We start from the raw sequence: 25,447 nt of genomic DNA, 5'->3' as shown, positions 1-25,447 counted from the left end.
TTGATATGTAAACAAGGCTCGTGCCATGTTTTTGTTTACATGGGTTAAATATACTAGTGAAAGTTCCTTTAAAGCAGATTTTTCAATTTATATTTTAATTCTGAACACAATTAAATAGTTTCTATAGCTTAGCACATCTCATTTTGTTTTGAACATGCTATTTTCTATTAAGTATTCTATATGTAAACAAAAACATGGCACAAGCCTTGTTTACATAACAAAGAACTGCGAGTGCTGTATCTCACTTGTAACTAAAAAACTGATATTCAAATTTTGGTTGACCATTATAAACAGGGTATGGAAAAATAAAATTTGAAAAATTTCAACTCAAATTGTGTCAATGCTCGTTGAAGTTTTGCTGTGTGATGTAAACGCGATTATTTTTTTGGCACGAGACATGATTATTGTCCTACAACTCAATACAGAATTTGTGATTGAAATCATCATTCATATTAAATTGGTATAACCATGGTTACCATTTCATGTATACGGTATGTTTTTAAATTGATATGGTTACATATGTTTTCAATTTTTTTTTTTTTAAAACAATTTGTATATATCACAATACATGTTCAATATATGCATACCAAGGATCATGTAGGAATATAGACAGGTTGTTTTATATGAGAGAGAGAGAGAGAGTTAAGGAAAGATCAGGTTCCATCTGTTCCATTTTTGTAAAATAGGAATTTTTGCGTTTCATAAAAGAATTTTAAGTAGGATATTGCAAAATGAATGTTCAATGATTTCTCAGTACATCTTGCTGTATAAATATAGTATTTCAACCAAAGGATTAGAGTATTTTGCATACCAAACTTTTAACCAGGAATACCAAAAATAAAACATTTTTTTGGTAAAAACTATTTTCAATTATCAGTCTTTGCAAGTTTTAAGTAAAATAAAAAATCTTTTCAATTACAGATCTTGCAGATTATAAACACATAAATCCTTTTATTATCTTAAGAAGCAAACATATAAAAACCAGATTATGAATCGTAGATGCAACAAGAGGTGAACAATTTATTGAGTCAGACTCTGTAAGAAAATATAAGTTATTATAAATCAATTTTCATTCCCCATGAGGAATAAATTCATGACAATCTAATCCATACAGTAAACCAACTAATCACAAATCAAAGATGTGAAACACAGGCACTTGTTTTTGTAAGTAAGTTATAACCTATGTAAACTACTATTAATTATTAGTATACAGAGGTCATAACTTACTTACATAAACAAGTGCCTGTGATGTGAAACCATGTTCCAAGATCATGAAATTTCTATATAAGACTTCAATATGTAGTACCTTATCTACCTCTATATTGAATGTACATCTTGATGTTGTAACTTAATAGTGACTTTACAAAAGAAGTTGGGTTACAGCATATGGAATTGAGATTGCAGAATTTTGACAATCCCCATCAGTGTGCTGTGTTTTACTGTGTGCATGTAGTAACTATATTACACTGTTTAAAACTCATTGAATGTCCACAAGCAAAAGATTAAAAGTATAAACTCGCAGTATTCCATATGCAACAAAATGTGTTATACCCCCGTATGACAGCAAAGTAATTATGGTACCCAAATGAAGGTCTGGTCACAAGGACTACACATGTGAAATATTGAAGGTCTTGTCACAAGACTACACATGTGAAATATTGAAGGTCTTGTCACAAGGACTACACATGTGAAATATTGAAGGTCTTGTCACAAGACTACACATGTGAAATATTGAAGGTCTTGTCACAAGGACTACACATGTGAAATATTGAAGGTCTTGTCACAAGACTACACATGTGAAATATTGAAGGTCTTGTCACAAGGACTACACATGTGAAATATTGAAGGTCTTGTCACAAGGACTACACATGTGAAATATTGAAGGTCTTGTCACAAGACTACACATGTGAAATATTGAAGGTCTTGTCACAAGACTACACATGTGAAATATTGAAGGTCTTGTCACAAGGACTACACATGTGAAATATTGAAGGTCTTGTCACAAGGACTACACATGTCAAATATTGAAGGTCTTGTCACAAGGACTACACATGTGAAATATGAAAACTCTATCACAAACCATTCAAAAGTTATGGCCTTGGTTAAAATATGTCAAACTCCAAGATCAAGTTTTGAAGTAAAAAATGTTGGTACTACAATGTATAAGAAAGTTCTTGTCACAAGGACTACACATGTGAAATATGAAAACTCTATCACAAACCATTCAAAAGTTATGGCCTTGGTTAAAATATGTCAAACTCCAAGATCAAGTTTTGAAGTAAAAAATGTTGGTACTACAATGTATAAGAAAGGTCTTGTGAAAAGGAATATGAAAGCCTTATTACTAACCATTCAAAAGTTATGGGCAAGGTTAAAGTTTTTCATAAGGAGGTCAAACTCCAAGGTCAAGAGAAAAGAATTTGTTTACCCAAAGAGAGTAATATGAAAACAATATCACCATCTATTCAAAAGTTATGGACAAGGTTAAAGTTTTTGCAAAATAAAAAAGAAACAGACAGATAGACCAAAAAGTATATGACCCCAAATCTCCAATTACGGAGGCACACAAGTACTTCATGGTAGCAAATCAGTACATTTTATAGTGAATTCCACATTAGTATGAGTTAAAAAATTAAAAAGACAAATATAATTCATGTAACATGACCAGAGGCAAATCACCATTTAAGTATATGTGCGAGTAAGCAATAAGCATTCAACAAATTCATGTTTCAACAGCTAATTAAGTAGGGTGCCCCTTGTATCTATATTTATTACATTAAAGATGAACTCCTATTGTGTACAGCTCAACAAGAAATTATCACAATGCACAGAACTTGGTAATGCAATGTTAGTTCTCACAGCACGATTCATTATACTCATAGTAATATACAGACACATGTACATCATAAAATTATTTTTGACAATGATGAGCAAGTTAGGCCAAAAAAAAAATATATGTTGGTTTCCACTTTCCCTATCTACCCTAAAAATTTCTGCCGACCCTAACACATTTTTTTCCATTCTCACAGATTTTGCAAATGTCATCACTACAACAAGAGTATATTTATTGACATATTTATCAAGTTATTTATTATGCACTAATACTAGACAGATTCCAAAGCACAGAAACAGTTTTTGTTTACAGTAAAGTGAAGAAATGTATCAATTCATCATATAAATTTCATTTGATTACTAAATAATCACTTTATTTTATGCATAGTAGAATACTAAATCATTAGAAAATAATTCAACCTACATGTACAGTATATAAAAAAAAAAATACTACCAACCTACCAACCCTTAAAAATTTTGAGGTGAAAGTAGAAACCAACATATATTTTTTTTTGGCCTTATGGGAATATTTCCTAATATAACCCATGACTTATTTATCAAAAACCTTATCCCCCCCCCCCCCCCAAAAAGTGAAAGACATTTTAAATCTTTTTGATATTCCATAAAATGTTTCAAAAAGGTTATACACGCGGCGAGAGTAGAACATTATTAGCAAATTATGTGACCTTGCCGATGGAGGATGATCTACACATATAAGCAAGTAAAACTGACCCATATTTTGAAGAAAAAAAATTCAAAATTTCAGTGTATCTAATTAATGAGCAGCGATCAAAAAGTTTTAGGACTGACGTGATAAAATCAATATTATGCAAGACAGAAATCTCAAATTTTGCAAGCTTCCTAGTTATGTCATTATACACATGTAACTTGGACACTCATGAACAGCGAGTCCTGAAGCCTGTTCACCAGAGCGCACACCTGTGAACATTCCCAATATAATCCTGTGGTGCTAGAGGCGAGCTCTCGTGTACGCCCGCTCTGCTGAACAGGCTTCTGTTATAATGTCCCCTCTCACCATGAATTGCGAGAGGATAATTAAAAGCAAACGATACCATTTCATCTCATGACCTAGTTTTTATTTGTATTTATTTTGTAGGTTAACTGGCACCAGAGAGTTATTCAGGAGAACAGGAAATATTTTGAAAAACTGGAGAATGTTCGAGGTGTTACTGTTGTCAAAAGTTAACTGGCAGGCTACATCAGGTTGCAACAATTTTGATTTCTGTACGAGTTCATTTTTGTATATATTTATTTTTTAGAATATTACAGCGAAATTTTGTATACTTTTCGAACTTATGTATAAATAGTGTCAAAATAAAAATCATCAAATTTAAAAACGTGGGAAGATTTTTTCACATTAGTCCACAAACTTTGGATCACTTCTGGTAATATGCTATATACGTTTGATCAAGGTTTCTTTCTATTTCATTACACTTGATTAATAAGAATGATTGTACTTTATTTACAAGAAGCTGCCCTCGAAATTTGAGCCTACCGCAGATTTCCCATTATGACATCATAAACATGATATATGAAGTATATATATATATACAAAGGCACTTCATTAAATCTATAACAAACAGTGCATTCTTCTTGCTTGCCAAATGTGCATCATTAATACTGTATTGAATTGCTTTGCTCTATTCCATTGTCTATAGGACCTGGAAATTAAGCTGTTGAAGAGTACTTAATTCTGCACAATTGGTTTCCATTTGAACAATATCCTCCTACTTTAAGTGGGATTGGGACTGAAGCTGCTAAGTCATTCATACTTTTGGCAATCTGCTATGCCTTGAATGGGATGAGTGACCACAACTTTGACTGATCCAAGTCTGTGGTCTGTACAAGCATGGCGCTATTTGCGGGGGACAGCCAGCGAGGGACTGGGATGCTGGTCTGAGTATTTGACAGTTGTAAAGAATTCGTTAAAAATTTGTTTAAATTTGCCAAGGTTAGCCTTTTTGATCAAATCCGTCTGTTCCATCAGGTCCTCGTGGTTGTCTCAGAATAGCTACTGCACAATTATTGTTTAAATTCTGTCTTGCTTCTTCCATTTGCATCAGTCTAGGCGGTCTGTAATAAAAACAAAATGAAAAGGTATTTATTACAAAACATACCTTTCAGTGAATAAAACAACAAGAGTAGTCAGAAGACAACATAGCTCGCTGGAAAGCATGACTCTCCTTACGGCCAATTCAACTTAATTAGTACATGTAGATTATCATCTGGGGTTACAAAAAAATAAGGGACGGGTGGGAGGATTTTATTTCGTAATTTTTCTTTCCCGAGAAAAAAAATTAATGACAAAAGGCATCACACAAAGTGTTCATCAAGTTAACATTCAAAGAATCCTTGGTAGAAGATATAAAACCAACATTCTGTGACTTTAATCATTCACTCATGTCACTGGGAAGCAAGTTTGTTTTGAAATCGTAATTTTTGCAAAAATAAAAAAATTTGGGGTGGGCCCGTTTTTGAGGGGCGGGCGGGGATGATAATCTATCAATTAATTCTAATTGGCCTAACCTATACCTTTAGTTCAGAAGGTTAAAGTATTTTTAAAAAATAGGTCAAAGTCCAAGGTTACTAGTCTAAGATCAAAAGTTTTGATACCATATCACAGGCCTGGTCATGGGGCATCTGAATATGAAATATCAAATCCATATCCCCTTGGTTCAAAAGATATAGCCAAGGTTAATGTTTTTGAAAAGTAGGTCAAAGTCCACGGTCAATATCTATGGTAACAAAAAATTGTCTTCTAATGAGACATCTATATATTTGAAACATTAAAGACCTATATAACCAAGATTAGTTTTTGAAAAGTAGGTCCAAGGTCAAAAGTCTTGGTATCAAAACAAAAAAGGTCTCTTCATGAAGCATCTATATGCAAAATATCAAAACACTATCTCCCTTGGTTCAAAAGATATAGCCCAGGTTAATGTTTTTGAGTAGTGGGTCACAGTCCCAGGTCACAAAGTCAAACGTTTTGGTACCAAAACAAAGGTCTCATCATGAGGCATCAATATGTGAAATATCAAAACCCTATCCCCATTGGTTCAAAAGATGTAACCCAGGTTCAAGTTTTTTTCTTAAAGTGTGATGCCGATACCGAAACTAAAACGTTCTACATGTATCAAGACTGTGTACCTACAATGGTCTGAGCTGAAATAATGAAACATGCACATGGAATTCCTACATTATTTGGAAAGACAACAACATATGATTGGATCAGAAAAGTTCTCACAAGCTCTTGGTTTAGAACTATGGTAATTAAACTACTAAGTATATCATTTCAGACAATCTCTAATTCTAGTATGTACATGTAGCAACTACCAGGAATTTGATAAAGAAAATGATAAATTCATTATTTTTTAAATGCATGTAATCAATCAAATCAAATGAAAACAGTAGGAATAGCATTTGAAAAGAAAGACTGTAACAAGGATTAAATTGTTCACCATCATACAATTCAATATTCAGAATTTTCTTTCTACATGTAGTCCTCTGACAATTACAACAAATACCATTTAAATCTGATAAAACAGTATCTGTTTGTGAAACACTGATGCCCCTGGATTACGACAAAATTGAACTGCAAGACATTGTAGTTGTTTTGAAAATTTTTGAAAGCTGGTCAACGTCATTGTCACAAGGTCAACAAATCTGTTATTATTGGAAAGGTTTTCTAACAAGAAATGCACTTGCTTAATATAAAAACAGTACCTCCTACAATTTGAAAGATATGACATATGACGTATGTTCGCATTTTCTAAAAGTAAGTCAAAGGTCAATGTTAAGGTCACAGAGTTTGGTGTCAATGGAAAGGCCTTGCCACAAGAAATACACATACCAAATATGAAAGCTTTACCTCTTATAATTCAAAAGATATGACCAAAGTTACAGGTGTTTTTTCTGGCCATAGACAAATGGACGGACAGGCCAAAAACTATATGGCCCTGAATCTTCCAATTCCAGGGGAATAAAAATGAGAATTTAGAATAAATTTTACAGAGTATTTAATATTCCTCGATTCTGTAAACAGTGACAAGGAAACAAAATTCAGTTAATCTACCAACCTGTTATTCGTTACTATGATTTCATCTTTTACTTCTGTTGAAGATGTTGAACCTAAAATTCTCTTTCTTGCTTCAGCATATTCTGCTTCTCTTTGTTCCAAAGTTTTCGTGGGTTTGTTACTTGGTCTGTAAATGCATTCATAATAAAACTTAAAACCACACATTTACCACAAAATGCAGACATACCATGAAGAACTGCACAAGATGTTTAAACTGAATGTGAAGTTTAATATTCCTTTAAAATTTTTCAAAGATTTTACCCAATTTTAAGTCAACTCCATTAAAAATTGGCCTGAACTGAGATAAAAAACATACTGCTTATCAATCAAATAAGAGACAATATCTTATGCCCTGATTTACAGATTCAGCATTCAAATGGAAATTATCCCCCCTTCTTCCGAAATGGATCTTTAAAACACTCATTTACATGTATCAGTAGGGTTGAGGGTTTTTTATTGTGCAAATGCCTATAGTGATATGAGACCTTGCTTTTGAGGGTCTCATCCAAAAGATTCACTGCTTTCATTACTAGTTCTGAGCACTTGGCTAAGGAACTGTGGCTAACTATAAATAATTCAGGTATTAAACCCAGGCCTCCCACACTGAGACATCGTGGATGCCGTTATGGAGAATGAGTGTTACAGTGTAACTTATTAAGGTTCAAAGAACATACATGTACATAAAAATATAGTGTGACCCCCCACAAAATCATAACATACATGTATTAATTAATCACATAAATAGCTTATAAATATCCATGTTTCTTGTGAATGAAAGCTATCTTTTCATTAGTTCTAAGGTCAAACCTTAGATCCAATGAAAGTTTAGCATAGGTTTAGTGGTATAATTTGCCAAGAGTCTGGGGAGTGGAGTGGACTGTAAACCCTTGTTTTACAAAGATATTCATATACAGTAAAATATCTTTATCTCGAATATGGTTTATCTTGAATACCCCGCTTGAGTCGAAGTCGACCGCCGGTCCCGGCCGTTTTCCCTATATAAATGATTAAAAAAATTTCTGATATTTCGAACACGGTAATCTCGAATACTCCGCTTATGTCGAAGTATTTTCAAGGTCCCATACCCTAAATTCACCTGGTTTATCTCGAAGTGCAGTCAATTTTCTGCTCTGCTTACCATACCTGGCGTTGTTAAGTCACACATTCACACCCGCAGCTACATCAATTATAATTAATGAACGCTAATCCACGCTCGCCTTTTCCGAGTAGACCCAGGTTGCAATAAATGGTTCAACAGCTTGGGTGATTAGTGAAGCCTTTCAATTATTATGGCTAAAGTTCACCGTCAATTATGAACTAACACACCCGATTCCAGGGATGGTGTTTTGAAAGACACACGCTCTATCATTAACATGTGGGTTAGATAAACGCACAAAATCGTCGAAGTACGCTTGAAGGTATTGCTCTTAATAACGATAATGCATTTAATAATACACGATTCATCATTACAACTAGTACAGAGAAAACAGGAAAATTTCTTCAATAAACATTTAAAAGTTTGTTTTTTTTTTTAAAAATCCGTCTATTTTGTTTCTTACGTGATAATTTCTTTCATTACAACGCAATAACTACATCCCAGTCGAGCCTGGACATCAGTAAACTTAAAGTAAGCATACAGGCACGATCATCTTAATTTTGAAACACATTGTGAATTCAATTGGATGTTTATATATATTTAAAAAACGAAATGTTTGTCCTTGAAATTCCACAATATTAATTTATCAACTTGTATTAAACTATAAGAAACGGCAACGGGGTTTTTGTTTATAATGCAAATCCCATACTATGCATCAAATATCCTCCTTCAAAAAAAATATATCCAAGATCGATTTTGGATATCTCGAACCCCCGGATATCTCGAAGTTTTTTCGAGGTCCCTCGGACTTTGAGATAGAGATATTTTACTGTACATTGTAGCACAGTGGGACACCTAGTTTTAACACAGGCATTAATACTAAAATGCCTTTCTCTTTTTGTTCTCAGGTAATAGTTAGTTTAATAGAATAATTTAATTAGATTATTAGTTCTATGGATTCTTGGCAGTCTGAGGGTATATGGACTCACATTCTCTGTCAAAGTTTATATTCTCCTGGTCCCAGTTACACGAAGGTTAGTTAACTTTAACTGACAGTTAACTTAACATTAACTTGAACATTTATATAGCGTTAACTGTCAGGTAAACTTAACTAACCTTCGTGCAACTGGCCCCAGAGCCGTTTGGGATTGTGAATTCATATACTTTGCCAAGAATCCATATAACAAATAGTGATCAATCTAAAAAAAAAGTTTACTTTACGAAGCAGTTAAGTGTATGGAGATCTTTCAATGGCATTTTGTATCCCATCTATTCTTGGCACAGTACATGACCTCATAATCCTGATATCATTCACAATTGTTGTCCAATCAAATGCCTAGATTTTTTTTCAGCAGTAGGACATTTTTGTATATATACATGTATTAGAATCTATGTACCCATCATAACAACAAAATTATATATTTAATCAATAAAATATTTGTAATTGAAGATACTTGGACTTGATGATAATAATACCCTCTTTCAAATAACAAATCCTGCAGGGAAATTCACTTGCCTTGCCCCTTGCTTTGCTGCTGAATCTGCATCCGATTTTCTTTTAAGTATACGAACTTGGGGTGCATACTGAGTTCTATTGCCATCTTCAACTACAACTGCATCTGATGCAATCCTGCTTAAAATGGAAAATATACATGTACAAATGCAACGAGTCAATGACTGCATTCACGTTTCGAAAAATTTGGTACTTTCATGATAAATAAATCCTATACCTCGCTAAAGCTGTCCAAAGGTGACAACTACATGTACATGTACCTCCTGAGGGACAGATTCAAACTTGTTATTACTAAAGTCAAATTACCTTGATCCTTGCAAATGAGCTTGCCTCAGGGGCATAACACATTGTTTGGTCATAAGCAATATGCCAAGCATATGTACAATGTATGAGCTTTTAATGGTTCCATTAAACACAAATAGTTATGTCCTGGATATTTCTCTAACTTTCCTGAAGAGACCTTGACCTTGGTCACATGACTGGATATTTAGATTGTGACATATCATCTGGTCATACACAACCTTACTGTCAAGTAAAAGTTTGAGCTTCTAATGTCCCTCCACTACAAAGTTAATGCCTAGACAATAATTTCTCCTCTTCTAATGTCCCTCCACTACAAAGTTAATGCCTAGACAATAATTTCTCCTCTTCTAATGTCCCTCCACTACATAGTTAATGCCTAGACAATAATTTCTCCTCTTCTAATGTCCCTCCACTACATAATTAATGCCTAGACAATAATTTCTCCTCTTCTAATATCCCTCCACTACATAGTTAATGCCTAGACAATAATTTCTCTTCTAATGTCCCTCCACTATAAAGTTAATACAATTTCCCTTCTTAATATGACCTTGGTTCAGAGTCATGCCACAATGTTTTGTCCAAAGCAAATTTGGTACCAAGAATGAACATTTACTACCACGTGATTACAAAGTTGTGGCATAGACGCAAAGGGGAATAGACTGAGAGTGGACAGACTTTGATTCCTGTATGTCTCTTAAAATCATACCTTTCACTTTGCTCCATCAATATGATGGTTCCTGTGATGGAGGTCTTGACAAATTCATGAGATCTTCCATACTGAGACCAAACAAATTCCCAACAATGGAGCAAAGTGATAAAAAAATCTCAAAAAGATATAGCCCCCCCCACCTAGATGGGGTTTAAGTATAGCAAACAAACAATATGGGAGGAAAACATGATACATTGAGAATATTACATGACCAAATCTGTATCAACTCCACATCAACCCGACACTCCAATATAAGCTCATTAAGGGCTGTCTAGGCCCAAGGGCTGATATTGGTCGAGGGTTGGTATGGAGTGTGATACAGATTTGGCCATGTATTGTTTTTATCTGACATATCTGAAAATAGCGAATTTTAAGGGCTCATTAATGGATAGAAGTTAAAAACAACGATTACTGTTTTTGAATGATTTAAGATTCAATGAAGACATGAACCAGTAAATGACATAAGATAGCAATTTAGATAAATCGTTTCAATTCTTTATAGTTTAATATATTACTATTTGCTAAAAATTATTGTTCCATTCAATTTGACCAACTCTATCAATTCCTCAAGTTCTCCAATTCTCCTTGTTTACGATTCCAATGTTCTCTCTCCCATCTTTCTCCATTTATTTACAAAATTATATTGTCGGCTTCCAAGCGGAAAATTTTGAGGCACTCCGAATGAAAACTACAGATTCTGAGGTGTTCCAGAAACATACGATAAGGGGTGAAATAAAGGGTAAAATAAAGGGTGCTGATACAGGGTGTGTGATAAAGGGTGCGTGCCTGTGTTCATATCAGTGATGCAGAAATCCTGTATTATATAACAAATTTATAACAAGCATTCTGAGAGTATTGCATGGCAATACATAGTCCCCTACCGGTTGCAAAAATTACTGTACAACAACAATATTCGAAGTTCATTATGTAAGTTATGGTAAAACGGAAAATTGTGGAACCAGGGCACCGTTTCACAAAAGCATCGTAAATCATACGTAGTACGTAAGAGGGACGTAGTTAGTACATTGTCGAATTTCGGCGTTTCACGAAAACGTCGCAATTTACGTTGCGTCGTACATTGCTACGTAAGTCTACGTTACCTTGGAGGTGACGTAAATTTTACGTTAGTACGTAATTCGATAAAGATGGCCGCTTTCATGCATGTTGACGAAATAGTAAGAAGGAATTTGAGAAGGCAGCGCGTTTTCCGCGATCGTAAAAACCCATTAGATTTTTATGATGATGCGGACATCATCGCAAGATATAGGTTTTCCCTCAGCATCCAGATGCATAAAAATGTTAAGAGATGATGACATAACACTATCAAAATAAAAAAATTGGAGTAAATGTACATGTATTCAATCTATTTCCAAAGGTTTTATATAATAGTCACAAGTGTTTGTTTGAAAATAAGGGGGGGGGGGGGGGGGGGGGGGTATGGAATACCTCCTAATTGTCACGTACTCATTATCAATACAAATATATTTTGAACACATATAAATGCAATTGTTTACTTTTTTGACAACTACAGTAACTTTATACATACAAGAAACAAATTTCAGTCCAACATTTGTTTTTCCGCTGATTGGTGTTGACATCTTTATGTGCAGCAAACAAGATGGCTCTGTTTCTTTCCACCTCCCCCACTAATATCTCCACTTCCTTGGCAGAGAAGTTCTTTTTTCTTTCTTTCTTTATAATTTTGTCTTCTGACATTATTTACATGTATATGTAACTTCCGGTAAAATTACGTAGTACGTAAATAGCTGATATTTACGTCGGTCTTACGCATCTTTCGTGAAACGGACGTAACGCAATACTTACATAGTACTTATCTACGTCGTACTTTGCTACGTAGTACTTAATTTACGATGCTTTTGTGAAACGGTGCCCTGGATAGGAATGGTTGGAAATCAACCACTATTCAAGTAGAGACTACACCAGGAAAAAAGACAAATTTATAATTAGGTTTAGGTCTTTAACCAAGTCAATAACCTGTGACATGTAGGAGACCATAAATAATTTAGCTATATTGTTGTATTACAATGCTAGAAGTTTTAATGAGTGTAGTACTCTTATCTACACAGATAAGAAACTTTGATGTACAATTCATGCTATTTTTCTAAGTCCAAGGGCCATAACTTAATGGAAAATCAACGCACCGAGATGAAATTCGAACTTGATCTGTAACTTGTTATGGCAAAGCAATGTACCAAATATCAAATGAATATCTGTAAACACCACCAAAAAAAGTCCGGAAAACTGATAATTCATGCTATTTTTTCTAAGTCCAAGGGCCATATCCTAATGAAAAATCAACGGGCCGATTTGAAATTCGAGCTTGATCTGTAACTTGTTATGGCAAAGCAATGTCTAAATATCAAATGAATATCTGCAAACAAAACCAAAAAAAGTCCGGAAAACTGATAATTCATGCTATTTTTCTAAGTCCCAGGGCCATAACATAATGAAAAATTAACAGACCATGACGAAATTCGAACTTGATTTTGTAACTTGTTATGGCAAAGCTACATACCAAATATAAAATGAATATCTGCAAGAACAGAGAAAAAAAAGTGCGGAAAACTGGACAGATGACAAACCTAAAGTCCCCTTCGACTTCATCGGTAGGGGACTAATAAACACTAATATGACCAACATTCATGTCATGGATATTCTGTAGTACTAAATACAAGTAAAAGGTATCATAGATATCCCTATGGACTTACTTTTCAGATTCCTTTAATTTCATCTCTTCAAGTTTCTTGTCAAGATCCTACAACACAAGAAAATATATTTTAGAGGTATCAGGTTGTGTCTGACAGAGTCTGGCTGGGATTTCAATTGCATTTGACTATATAAATACCATGACTATATAAATACCATCTGACTATATAAATACCATTTGACTATATAAATACCATTTGACTATATAAATACCATCTTACTATATAAATACCATTTCAGCACTTTATTCTTACAACAATTTAATCATATGTTTAAAAAAGTCGCTGATGTAGGTGATTTTGCCTATGTCATAAAGCATGACATAGCTTTTCCAAACAATGAAACAGTGAGAATGGTATATTCAGTTTATATTTTTCTAAACATGAATTACCCTTTTGCATCGCAATATATGAGGCAAGTCCCAAGTCCTCTGAGCATCTGATGTATGATTGAGAAAGGCTTGTAACTCTTATTGAATGCTGCTATACTTTGACACTGCTTAACAGTTGACACAGTATCAATGCCAAAGGATCGCAGGAAGCATTATACACCCTTCTGGGTTTATGTCATTTGTGGATTCAATTTGCTTATGTGTAAAAGTAACTGTATCACCAGCAGAAATAATCCAAATACCAAATGGGAGTGGAACTTGTGGAAGTGCATGTAATGTTTACCCAGGTAATGTTATGGAAATAAAGATCTAGACTTTCACAAATAAGTGGATGAAAAATATTTTTACACAGGATTCGATATACTTTGTATATAATTTACTTGAAATCCAGCTCCCAAACACACTTGTCATAGCCAGCAAACTATGTGCAGAGGTGAGAGCACCAAAATTTCTTTTTTCAACATGAGTTAATGATAAATCAATTTATGGAGCAAGCCCAAAAAAAAAAAAAAAAAAAAAAAAAAGCAGAAAATCCTTGTTTAGATTTTTTTCACTGAGGCTGTACTTTGTAGTTGAATCACAACACGTAAACATAAACAGGGCTCATGCCTTGTTTTGAAAATGAAAATTTTAAAATACATCTCAAATACACCTTTGCATCAGTTTTTGAAATTTTGATTTCTTGAGCTACGTTTCACACAAATCATATACATGTACTAACTTAATATCTAAATAATTTTTTGTTATAAAATCGTGTCCATGCCCCTTTAAGAAGTTGATATATAATCATATCACTCTGCTGTATTGAAATTACTCAGAAAATCTTATTTATAAAAGATATAATTATATAATGTGCCGTTACCTATTTTCCATAGTATCCTAATTTCGATAGGTTATTATTTTTAACGATCACTTGGTAATCGTAATGTCATTTTATGGAACTTTATTCCCAAAATCAGCGTCAAGAACTAGAAGTATCGGATAGCAGAAGAGATCGAGAATTACGCTTTTCAGAGAGGTAAGACTACAATTCTTCATGCATCTCTTCTGAAAACGTCATTTTTCCTAATGCCAAAAAATTCACAATGAAAATCTGATCATTTTTTGTTGAAAGCAGTGCCCTTTCGACCTATGCTGTCATCTGATGATAAACTCTATTTTGTGCTCTAAAAATATATAAGCCTTTCTTTGAGCGAACTATATGGTTCACAAAAAGAGTATGGAAATGCATTATGGTCGTATTACCATATGTTTTGTAAAATTTTCTCTGTTTTAAAATTTTGTTTTTATTGATTTCTTGTTTATTTCTTTGCAGATATTTTCCATCCAAAGAGGAAGTTATAAGAATAATAATGATCCAGAGGCCTTGGACAATGTCTTCCAGTCGGTAAAATATGGAATGATTGTCCATGCTGCATTGGTGCTACCAAACGTTTCCAAGTCCCCTTGCCAACTTGAAGATATGATAAATGGGCGTAATAACATTGGAAGGGGGGGGGGGGGGCGGGAGGAGGTCATCAGGACCTTCACCACTTTTAAAATTGTTTGAAGTTGCTGTATTTGTTGATTATTTAGGGTAATCAATTTGATAAAAAAAAATAAGAATAAAAGAATGATTCCATTGTTGTTTAAACACTAACAGCGCACCACAAACTCCCCGTCGAGGCCTCATTACATCACCTACGTATAGACCTCTCCTATGTGACACAGCACAATATACAGATTTGTATATAGTGACTCCGAGATTATCACGTGGGCAAATAACACTAAAGAAGTAGTTCGTAGTTAAAAGATTGAAGATATTGACATTAAGAGCATTAATATAAAAGTATGGATTTTATTTTAAACATAAAATGATCAAATTTAAAAGTAGGGAGACTCTTTTCAAACTATTTTGTAAAGTAATGAACATGATGTTTACGTTCTTGTTTTGAAAGTTGTTTACGTTTGACATGTTTTTTCGTCATTCTACAGTGACGTCACACAGTATACGCGGCCTAAGAAATCTCTATCCCATAATGCCTAACTGGAAGAGTTTGGTATGAGAGCAAAGAAACTCTTGATTATGGCGGATCTTTAAAAAAGTTGAAATGCTACCTGGATTTTGATAGTTTTATACAAAAAACAGAATATATGCTTTAGATAGAGTTAATTGATTAGGACGGATGAAATTCAGGTGAGAAACAAATTGTTGAATATATCAAATATATAAAAATATAGTACTGCAGTATCGAAAACCTTTGACACCAGGATATATAGTGTTAAATCTAGCATGGCGCCGTGCCATGCCTTTTTTATATTGCACCATACCCTTTTTTCTCTATAAATTTTTAAAAAATATTTGTTATTTCACAAGGTTGATTGAAAAGTTAAAATCAAGGCAGCAGGTATTAACTTTTAAAAAGGCTAAATGATTATTCTATTTCTATCATAGTATGATACACAGAGTTGTCAAAATTTTTAAATCACAGTCAGACATTTGGTCTGAGAGTTAAAGGTTCTGTCAGACCAGATACATGTACCTTGTATTGCATAGAAAGAATGAAGAAAAAAGAACTGGACCAAAATGCCTTTTATTGTTTTAACAGCAATGCATCCCCCACTCATAATATCCAGCCAAATACGCTCAGTTTTTCAACCATCTTGAAACTCATGAACACCACGGAGGCCTTCGTAATTTTCTAAGTGGTCCAGAATCAGCACATTTTTCTTTTCTTACGAAGTTGTTTGTTTGTTTTATGTCCCGTCAGGAATTTTCCCCTCATATTGAGATGTGACCAGCTGTAGGTGAAACACAACAAATTTAGACCTATGCTTTGTACTCTGACTCAAGACTGTAGTAGTGAGGGTTCTTTGATGTGTAATTTAAAACCTGCCGCAACATTGGAGGTCATATCCGAAAGACCTGTAACTCTCACTGCTAAATGCCGAGCGTTTGGCGAGGATACATTTACATCTTAGGTTTGACGTGACCATGGCACAAGCAAACTCAAGACCTTCCAGTTACGAAGCGAACGGTCTACAACAGAGCTACCACAACCAGTCTTTTCTTCCCGGGTAGAGAACCTTTCATAAATTTGATTGGCCGTGCACCATGTTCTTTGAGTGACCTTCAATTGTGCATCTTGAACCCAAGCTCTAAAATAATCGGATCACACCCGATATTTTTAAACGGTCATTTGGACCAACATTTTCTAGAAAATTATTGGCCCAGTGAAATTTTTATCATCCTTGCCGACAGGACCGACAACTCTGGATACAATGAAAGTGCCCCAAAATTGTCTTGCCGCGACGAAAAGTGCCTTTTTGAACATGATATGTGTGCCCTCTCTAGATCCAAGAATTAACACTAGGTATATATATATGAATTTGAAACGTAAAATCTGTTCTAGCCATGAACCATTCATGGATGAAAATTTTGGAATATCTATGTAATACTCTATGAGTCTAGAGACTGTTGTGTTTCCCAACACTGCAGAGTTTTCACGCAGCCACACACCTTCAGTGATTCACTCATGAATCCGGTTCCTAAATCTTGAGAGAAGAGCATGATCTAAGACCCTATTGGTATTCTAATGATACTTTTTGTGGTGTTTTTTGTAATTACCTGGTGTTTCCGCGGATTACATGGAGAACTTAGTCCTACCAACCTACTTTACTACCCAGCGTGAACTTCTCACGGGTATTAATCATCACTACCTTATCAATATGATCAAAATATATCCCTATGTATCGTTATCTGTGAACCGAAAATTTAGTATTTCTCATAAAATACAATATGAATGGTTCTCTGAATATAAAGAATTTGAGAAATGTGCTCTACAACCATAATAATGCTGCAAGTGCATTACCCCAGTATCTTCGAACTCCTCCCAGCTATCAAGCACATCCCCATTTGCCTCTTCTGCCATACCAAATCTGTGTTGATACCACAATTTTTTGGATATCAAGAATAGTGTAACATTGGATAAAACTAAAAGGGGTGGTTGGTCCTCGAACTATTTTCGATTCTTTTCAAACGATTTTTACGGATGTCGGTAAGTAATGTTTAAGTGGAAGCGTAAAGTATTTCCGGAAAGTTACAACGGCGAAAGCTTGTGTTATGGGCCAAATGAAAAATCTTATTTCAGTTCATAGTATCTAAATGATTATTTCTACAACTTGCAAATTGAAAAAAAAAAGAAAAAAGATAATCTAAAGTTACTTTTCGGCAAATTTGCACGCAACAACAAGTCGAGGTCTACTGAGCGCTTCAACTCAAGCATAAGCGTACATAAGCGTGGAAGTAACGCAGTTTGTTTAGAATAATGTCGACTGGTGGCACTGGCAGTGGTGTCAGCAATGATCATAATCACGTTTCTGCTCATGACAGTGCGGTGTTGAACAGAATTTTCAATCCAAATTTACCATACGGTGATGTTGTTGACGAGGAAGTAATAGAAAATGATATCGGTAATTAGATCTGCATGTGGGTTTGTGTAAGGTTGTAGTGTAACGTATTTACATTAACTTCTGGGATCGTACCTGGTCAATTCCAGGGTTTGGGGTATTCAACAATAGCTAATTTAAACTAATTGATATGATTTTAGTGGACTGCCAAAATATACAAATATGTCCTAACCTTATCTAGGTAAATTATAATCAAACAGAATCACTATATCAATCAGAGGCAAGCAACGATAAACTGGTAGTGCTAACTTAACAAAATGTAGATCTAGAGCCCAGTCGCCCTCGGATTACCCCATATACTGTAGGACGCCTTATTCAGGACGGACAGTATATGTGGTAGCCCTTCAACCACTACACTCATTGTAGGATGCCTTATTCAGGACGGACAATGAGTACAGCGGCCTGGACGACGGTCTGTTCAGCCAATGCGGACGACACCAAAAACGAATTATGGTAGCCTCTTTACTGGAGGTCAACCTCTTCGTGGCAGGCCAGACTTCTGATGGCCTTCCAAATTCACTCTCTAACTGTAAGAACAGGCGAGGAATTGTTTACCATGAATACTTTATTAGTATCCATACTCTCGTCCTCTCAACTTGGCTGGGTCTTCTATCTGAATGACACTGACGACTGCGGAGTCTCGGTATTTATACACAAATGAGATCACGTGATGTAAAGTGACTAATTGAGAACTCCGCATGGTCGTACCTCAAATATCCGGAATCATTACAGTAGTATACTTAGTAATTAGCTTTCCACAGGACAGGTGCTTGCATATATTATATGTATGGCACGCCAAATTCACAAAAATGAGCTAAACATAGTTTCACAGTTGATAAACTAGGTTTATCGACTGTAAACTATAGTTTACGGACCGTAAACTATAGTAAACGACGTTAATCTATGTTTCACATCTGTAAACCATAGTTAACAGATAATCTATGTTTCACAAGCGTAAACTATAATTAACAATGAAAACAATCATTAGTGATTGCAAAACATAGTTTATCTGATAAATACGGTTTCACGATTGTAAACTACGGTTTACAAGTCATAGTTTATCTGATAAATATATAGTATCACAATTTGTGAAACTCAGATTAACAATTGTGAACTATAGTTAATGAATGTAAATTATAGTTTACAAATGTAAATCTGTATTTATCAGCAAAATCTATTGTTAACGTTTATTTAAAGACAGATAAACTTGGATTAGCATTTGTAAACTATAGTTTACAACCATTAAATATAATTAACGAATCGTTAACTATAGTTTACAGTTCGTAAACTATAGTTTACAGTCAATATATCTAGTTTATCAACTGTGAAACTATGTTTAGCTCATTTTTGTGAATTTGGCATGCCATACATATGCATAAGTCTATGACTGAATATATATAATATACACACACACACTATGTAACGCCTAGGGATCATGAAATGAAAGCACTTGCATTAAAATTTTAACCCTTCTGACCCTTCTTCAGGACAAACAAATAGAATATATATTTTAAAAATTTGTCTTCCAAAACTGTTTCAACCTGTAACTCGGTTTACTTCAATTCGGCCTTCAGTATCGAACTTGTGTTTCTGAATCGTATCACACTTTTGAATTAAAACACCAATTCAAGCACAATTCATCTGACTTCCTTTCAGCCTTGGTCTTTCAAATCCACTATTGTATTGTTCTAGATTTTTGTACAGTTATTTACTCATTGACAAATCTAATTTATTGGTAAATTTAATTCAACATATCAGGATTATGGCGGGTGTGACCGGTCGACAGGGGATGATCACTCCTCCTAGGCACTTGATCCCATCCCTGGTGCATCCAGGCCTGGAGGTTATAAAACTTTTCTCATACCCAAACTCAGTCATGTTTGTTTTGATTACAACTCTGAGCAAGCTCCAAGCATACTCCAAAAATCTTGAGTATGTACTCCATTGGAGTGTGAGAATAATTTTATATAAAAGTTTTATATCCTTCATTTTTGAGTATGAGTACGATTTAGAGCAGAGTTTGAGTATGAAAACTTGCTGAAAAAAAGTTTTAACCTCCAGACTGGGGGGTCCGTGTTCTCATAGTCCTTCATTTATATAATTTATATTTATTTAGTAAAATTCAAGGGGGTCTGGACCTCTCCCCTCGCCCCCCCCCCTTTTGCGGACCAAAAAGTTTAAGAATTATTCAATCTGAATGAGTCTTTGAGTCAAAAATGATATGAATAAAGGTGAATACTTACATGTAATGCATCATTCAAATTTATCAACACCGGTATATATTTAATTCTAGGATAAATAAAACAACACACTGATATATATTTACGATATTTTCGTCAAATACAAGTATCACTGAAGAATTCTTAAAATTCATATGTAACATAAAAGTTTTGTTTAAGAAGTAGACAATTTAAAATGATAAAGAAGTACCAGGAAATGCTCAGAATGCAAGATTTTGCACCTTTTACATGTACCACAGACACCCCCCCCCCGGCCTATTGGGAGTCAATTTGACTAAAGTACAGACCTATATTATGTTAAAAATATATGATATAGATCTGCACTTTAGTCAGATTGATTGGGAGTAATGCTCATTTAAGTCAGCTTTTTAAAAAAAAATTCATTGCAAAATCAGATCTTAGTACGATGATTAGAATGACTAAAACTTTGGAAACAAATGGTAAGTAACTAGTAAGCATTTTCATATATAAAAATGTTTCAAAATCTCCCTAAGATGTTTTATACACAAACAAAAGGTGTAAATGGGGTAGGTCAGGGTTTATGAGGGTTACAGACCATTATTTCAACACCCACTTATCTTTAGCAGGGTTACAGGAGTTACGAGGGTTACAGACAATTGTTTCAACACCCACTTATCTTAAATGAAGGTTACATGGGTTATGAGGGTTACAGACCTTTCTCTCAACACCCACTTATCTTTAAATGCAGGGTTACAGACCAAGCTCTGTAACCCCTGCAACCCTGCATTTAACCTTGTAACCCTGTTTTCTAGTGTAACCTGGCTACAAATTTGCTCTTGTAACCCTGACTCTGAAGAAAAGTAGGTGTATCTGTACTACAGTAACCTTGTATTCTAGTGTAACCTGGTTACAAAATTGCAACCCAGGGAAACTGCTCTGATTTCTTGCCATATATGAACTTTTTACATTTTCGACTTTTTCTCCAGAACCACGGGGCCAATTTCAACCAAACTTGGGAAAAACCATCGTTGTTTGAAGGGCTTCCAAGTTGTTCAAATGAAGGGTCATTCCCCCTTCAAAAGGGAAATAATCACAACAATGCAAAAATAGAATAGGGTCATTTAAAAACCTTCCTAAGAACCACTAGGCCAGAAGATCTGAAATTTACATGAAAGCTTTCTGGCATAGTGCAAATTCAAGTTTGTTGAAATCATGACCCCTGGTGGTAGGATTGGGCCACAATAGGGGATCAAAGATCTTCCATGTGATACAATGATGTATGATCTTTTGACCTTGACCTGGACGTTTGACCTACTTTTAATAAAAATGTGACCTATTAAAAAATACTGAACTATTTAAGGTAGATCTTTCATATCTTGTATAATAAATTTCTAATGGCAAGACTTTTCATTTCATATCATGTCCTTAGACCTAGTGACATTGAACTCGGAGTTGACATACTTTTTAGAAAATACAACCTATTACTGTAGGGCTTTCATATTTTGTATATATATTCTTTATATCAAGACCTTATGACGCAATGGTGTTAATTGTCTTTTGACCTTGGAGTATGACCTTCTGTTAAAAGACCCCTAACATATTCAATATTTCCTGAAAGGTAGGGCTTTCATATTTTTTATATAGATAATAGATTGGGCCTCTTGTTTGTTTTGTAAAAGGAGTGAAGTAGTGGGGCTAAAATGAGGGATAAACTTTTACATAATACATGAATAAAAGGGAATAAAATCTTTTTAAAAGCATATCTCTAAAACAACAAAACCATGTTCGTCATATTTATTTTCAGACATCCCCATTTTGTGTGGATTCAAGTTCAGTTAAGTCACAGCCCCATTGGACTAGGTTGGGTCATGATATGGGGTCAAAATTTGTAATGGGGTTAAAGACTAATAGAATCCTTCATTAGTACGAGTGTGGGATAGGGAAATTCCACCGAGGGGACAAGATTCGCAGTCTAGGACGAGGCTTTACCGAGTACTAGACAGCGAATCTTATTCCAGAGGTGGAATTTCCCTATCCCACAAGAGCAGATAATGAGGGATTATTTTTCTCACATTTTACTTACAGTTTAGTGCATAAATTTAGGAGCTTTGAGAAAATTCTAAATTATCAAAATCCTCATTTGAACTTCAATGCAAAAACTAATTAGATAGGCAGAAAGAGCATACCGAGAATGGTACAGTGTAAACCAAAAAAACCAAGGTTGTCCACCAGAAAGCTATACTACATTAAAATTTAAAGATAACAATGCAAAATATTTTTACTTCACCATGTAAGGTAAATATTCACCATGTAACGTAAATCATAGAAAATATATGACATCACAATCAAATGACGTCGCAGCAGTGTGAGACGGAAAAATCTTGCATGGCTGTCTCACATGAGTAAAGTCAATCTCACACTGGTGATAATGTGAGAAATTAAAGATATTTTAAAAATCTTCTGAGGAACAGCAGGGCTAAGGATGACTCGGGTGAGTGTTTTTTGGCCCATGGGCCTCTTGTTATTGATATTTATAGATACATGTACATGCAATATGATTTTAGGTTTAAATGAAATAAAGAAATATTTGTGTGGGTCACAGCTTAATTATTGAGAGATATTAGTGGCTCATACTTGGCCAAAATCAAAGAATAAAACATCCTTTTTGTCCATAAGATCTGAAGGTTCAAAGGTTCACACCTGCACCATCTACTCACAGCACTATTAATTTGTGTGATACAATTAAGGTTCTATTTAAAGATTTTGCAACCATTGGGCTTCTTGCTTAACTTGTGTAAGAAGTATTTGTGACAGTATAATTATGACAAACCTACTTTGGAAAATTAATGCTTTCTTCATATGTTTGTGGAGGAACTCTAGTATTATGACATTGGATAACTTTTCATTTGGTGAGCATTTGTTTGATTTCAGAGGAAGAAACTGATGACATTAAGGTTTCAAAGCAGTTGGAAATTGAGGGGGTTCAAGCAGCAGAGAGTGGTGAAATAGAGTCAGCACTAAATTTGTTTTCAAGAGCCATTCAAAACACCCCACAAAGGGCATCTGGTTATAATAATCGTGCACAAGCTCTCCGATTAAAAGGAGATATCCAAGGTAAATGTATCATATTATGAATTATGATTTTTTTTAAAAAAGGGTTTATATATATTTTGATTAATTTTTATATACTGTTTTATGGCAAGCCATATTGTAGTGTAGGTCAGTTCGTCTGTTAGGTTTTTCTTGTCTGATTCATATTTCTTTCACACTGAGGACTAGGACTATCAAACTTATTCATTTGATGCATCTTGGGAGGGGGGAGGGGGATATCATGATCCAATCGTAGGTCACTGTGGCCTCCTTCTGAAATTGTATGCCTATATTGTGTCTGGATAATATTGTTCTTACTGTGAGGCCAAGGGCCATCAAACTTGGTCAGTTCATGCATCTTGTGGGAAGGCATGACATGACCCAAAATAGATCACTGTGGCCTCCTAGAAAAATGTTCTGGATATGCAAATTTGAATTTTGTCTGGGTCATATCTTTCATACCTTGAGGCCTAGGACGATCAATCTTAGTGTCACTTGATTCGAGGGGGGGGGGGGGGGGGGTTGTGTTGTGTTGTGTGTTGTGACCCCCATAGGTGTGCATCATGTGCATTTAGTTTTAGATGGGTGCATCATGACTTACCCAAGTGGTGTACTTTTATGAAGTAAAACACATTCATTACCCAGATACAAATGTATACATGATTTGGAGTAAAATTTGTTTGCATTTTGTATCTGCTCACATTGTACTACATGTATTTCAGTATTATCCTTATCTGGTGGTTGAAGTGTGGCCACATGTAGTTAAATTCATTTTAAAAATTTAATATCTGAAATAGTCATGTTTATTGTTTGACTCTATTAGCAAGAGCTTTAATTTTATTGACAGGTGCTTTAGATGATTTAAACAAAGCTATAAGTCTCAGCAGAGGGACTGGTTCAGCAGCATGCCAGGCCTACACACAGCGAGGCCTTATCTACAAGCTGGAGGGTACTTGTTTAATTCTTATCATACCCCTACAAACTAAATTTGGGAGGAATATAGGATTCACCCTCTCTGTCTGTTTGTCTGTGTAGTTCATACCCAGGCCATACCTGACCCAATGTTGTTTTGACAAGGAAAGGTCAAGGTTATTGGGAGAAAAAGCTCAAAATTTGTGTTGGTGCTGTAACTTTGTGATAGTGAAACAGTACTGCAGATGCTTAACCATACGTCACAAAGATTGCATAAGACACACAACATTATCTATTACATGTAACAAATCATGAAAACCTTTTAAAGCATTTAATATCACAAGGGTATATACATCTTTAATCAGGTAGATGTGATGATCCTTTAGTTAAATACAGTAAAATATCTCTATCTCGAAGTCCGAGGGACCTCGAAAAAACTTCGAGATATCCAGGGGTTCGAGATATCCGAAATCGATCTTGAATATTTTTTTGAAGGTGGATATTTGATGCATAGTATGAGATTTGCATTATAAACAACAACCCCGTTGCAGTTTCTTATAGTTTAATGCTAGTTGATAAATTGATATGGTGGAATTTCGAAGACAAATATTTCTGGTTTTTTAATATATTTAAACATCCCATTGAATTCACAATTTGTTAAGATGATCATGCATGCTTGTATGCTTACTTTAAGTTTACTAATGTCTAGGCTCGACTGGGATGTAGCTATTGCATTGTAGTGAAAGAACCTATCACGTAAGAAACAAAAAAGACGGATTTTGAAAAAAAACAACTTTTAAATGTTAATTAAATAAAATTTCGTGTTTTCTCTGCCCTAGTTGTAATGATGAAGCGTGTATTATTAAATGCATTATCATTATTATGAGCATTACCTTCAAGCACACTTCGACAATTTTGTGCGTTTATCTAACCCAGATGTTAATGCTATAGCATGTGTCATTCAAAACACCATCCCTGGAATCGGGCGTGTTAGTTCATAATTGGCAGTAGACTTAATCCGTAATGTTGGAAGGCTTCACTAATCACCCAAGCTGTTGAACCAATTATTGTGACCTGGGTCTACTCAGAAAAGGCAAGTGTGGATTAGAGGTCATTATAATTGGTGTA

General features: G+C 34.7%; 2 protein-coding genes across 4 annotated transcripts in view; one reads left to right on the top strand and one right to left on the bottom strand.

Annotated features, from left to right (window-relative positions):
* Positions 1 to 986: 986 nt before the first annotated feature.
* LOC125647069 (SUZ domain-containing protein 1-like) lies at positions 987 to 17,854 on the bottom strand. 2 transcript variants are annotated; one of them, XM_048873771.2, is made up of 5 exons: positions 17,519 to 17,854; positions 13,279 to 13,325; positions 9,541 to 9,654; positions 6,930 to 7,055; positions 987 to 4,926 (listed from the first exon to the last, which is right to left on the bottom strand). In XM_048873771.2, exons 1-5 carry the CDS (start codon positions 17,576 to 17,578, stop codon positions 4,806 to 4,808), a joined length of 468 nt encoding a protein of 155 aa, XP_048729728.2. In that variant the 5' UTR covers positions 17,579 to 17,854; the 3' UTR covers positions 987 to 4,805. The 2 variants fall into 2 exon arrangements, with proteins under 2 accessions (XP_048729728.2, XP_048729721.2); XM_048873764.2 differs by having other exon boundaries at positions 9,541 to 9,657; positions 17,519 to 17,852.
* A 21-nt stretch (positions 17,855 to 17,875) lies between these two features.
* The window catches only part of LOC125647053 (tetratricopeptide repeat protein 36-like), a 35,388-nt gene continuing 27,816 nt past the window's right edge, over positions 17,876 to 25,447 (top strand). Inside the window, exons 1-3 of one of the 2 annotated variants that reach the window (XM_048873759.2) lie at positions 17,876 to 18,119; positions 23,249 to 23,431; positions 24,255 to 24,356. In XM_048873759.2, the coding sequence (XP_048729716.2) occupies positions 17,975 to 18,119; positions 23,249 to 23,431; positions 24,255 to 24,356 (430 nt within the window). In that variant the 5' untranslated portion in view covers positions 17,876 to 17,974. The remainder of the gene's footprint in view (positions 18,120 to 23,248; positions 23,432 to 24,254; positions 24,357 to 25,447) is intronic. The other variant, XM_048873752.2, reaches the window with a different exon arrangement.

This window comes from Ostrea edulis, chromosome 1, assembly GCF_947568905.1.
Source record: "Ostrea edulis chromosome 1, xbOstEdul1.1, whole genome shotgun sequence".
Classification (NCBI taxonomy): domain Eukaryota; kingdom Metazoa; phylum Mollusca; class Bivalvia; order Ostreida; family Ostreidae; genus Ostrea; species Ostrea edulis.
Note: the sequence above shows the minus strand (reverse complement) of the source record. Positions and strands in the feature narration are given on the sequence as shown.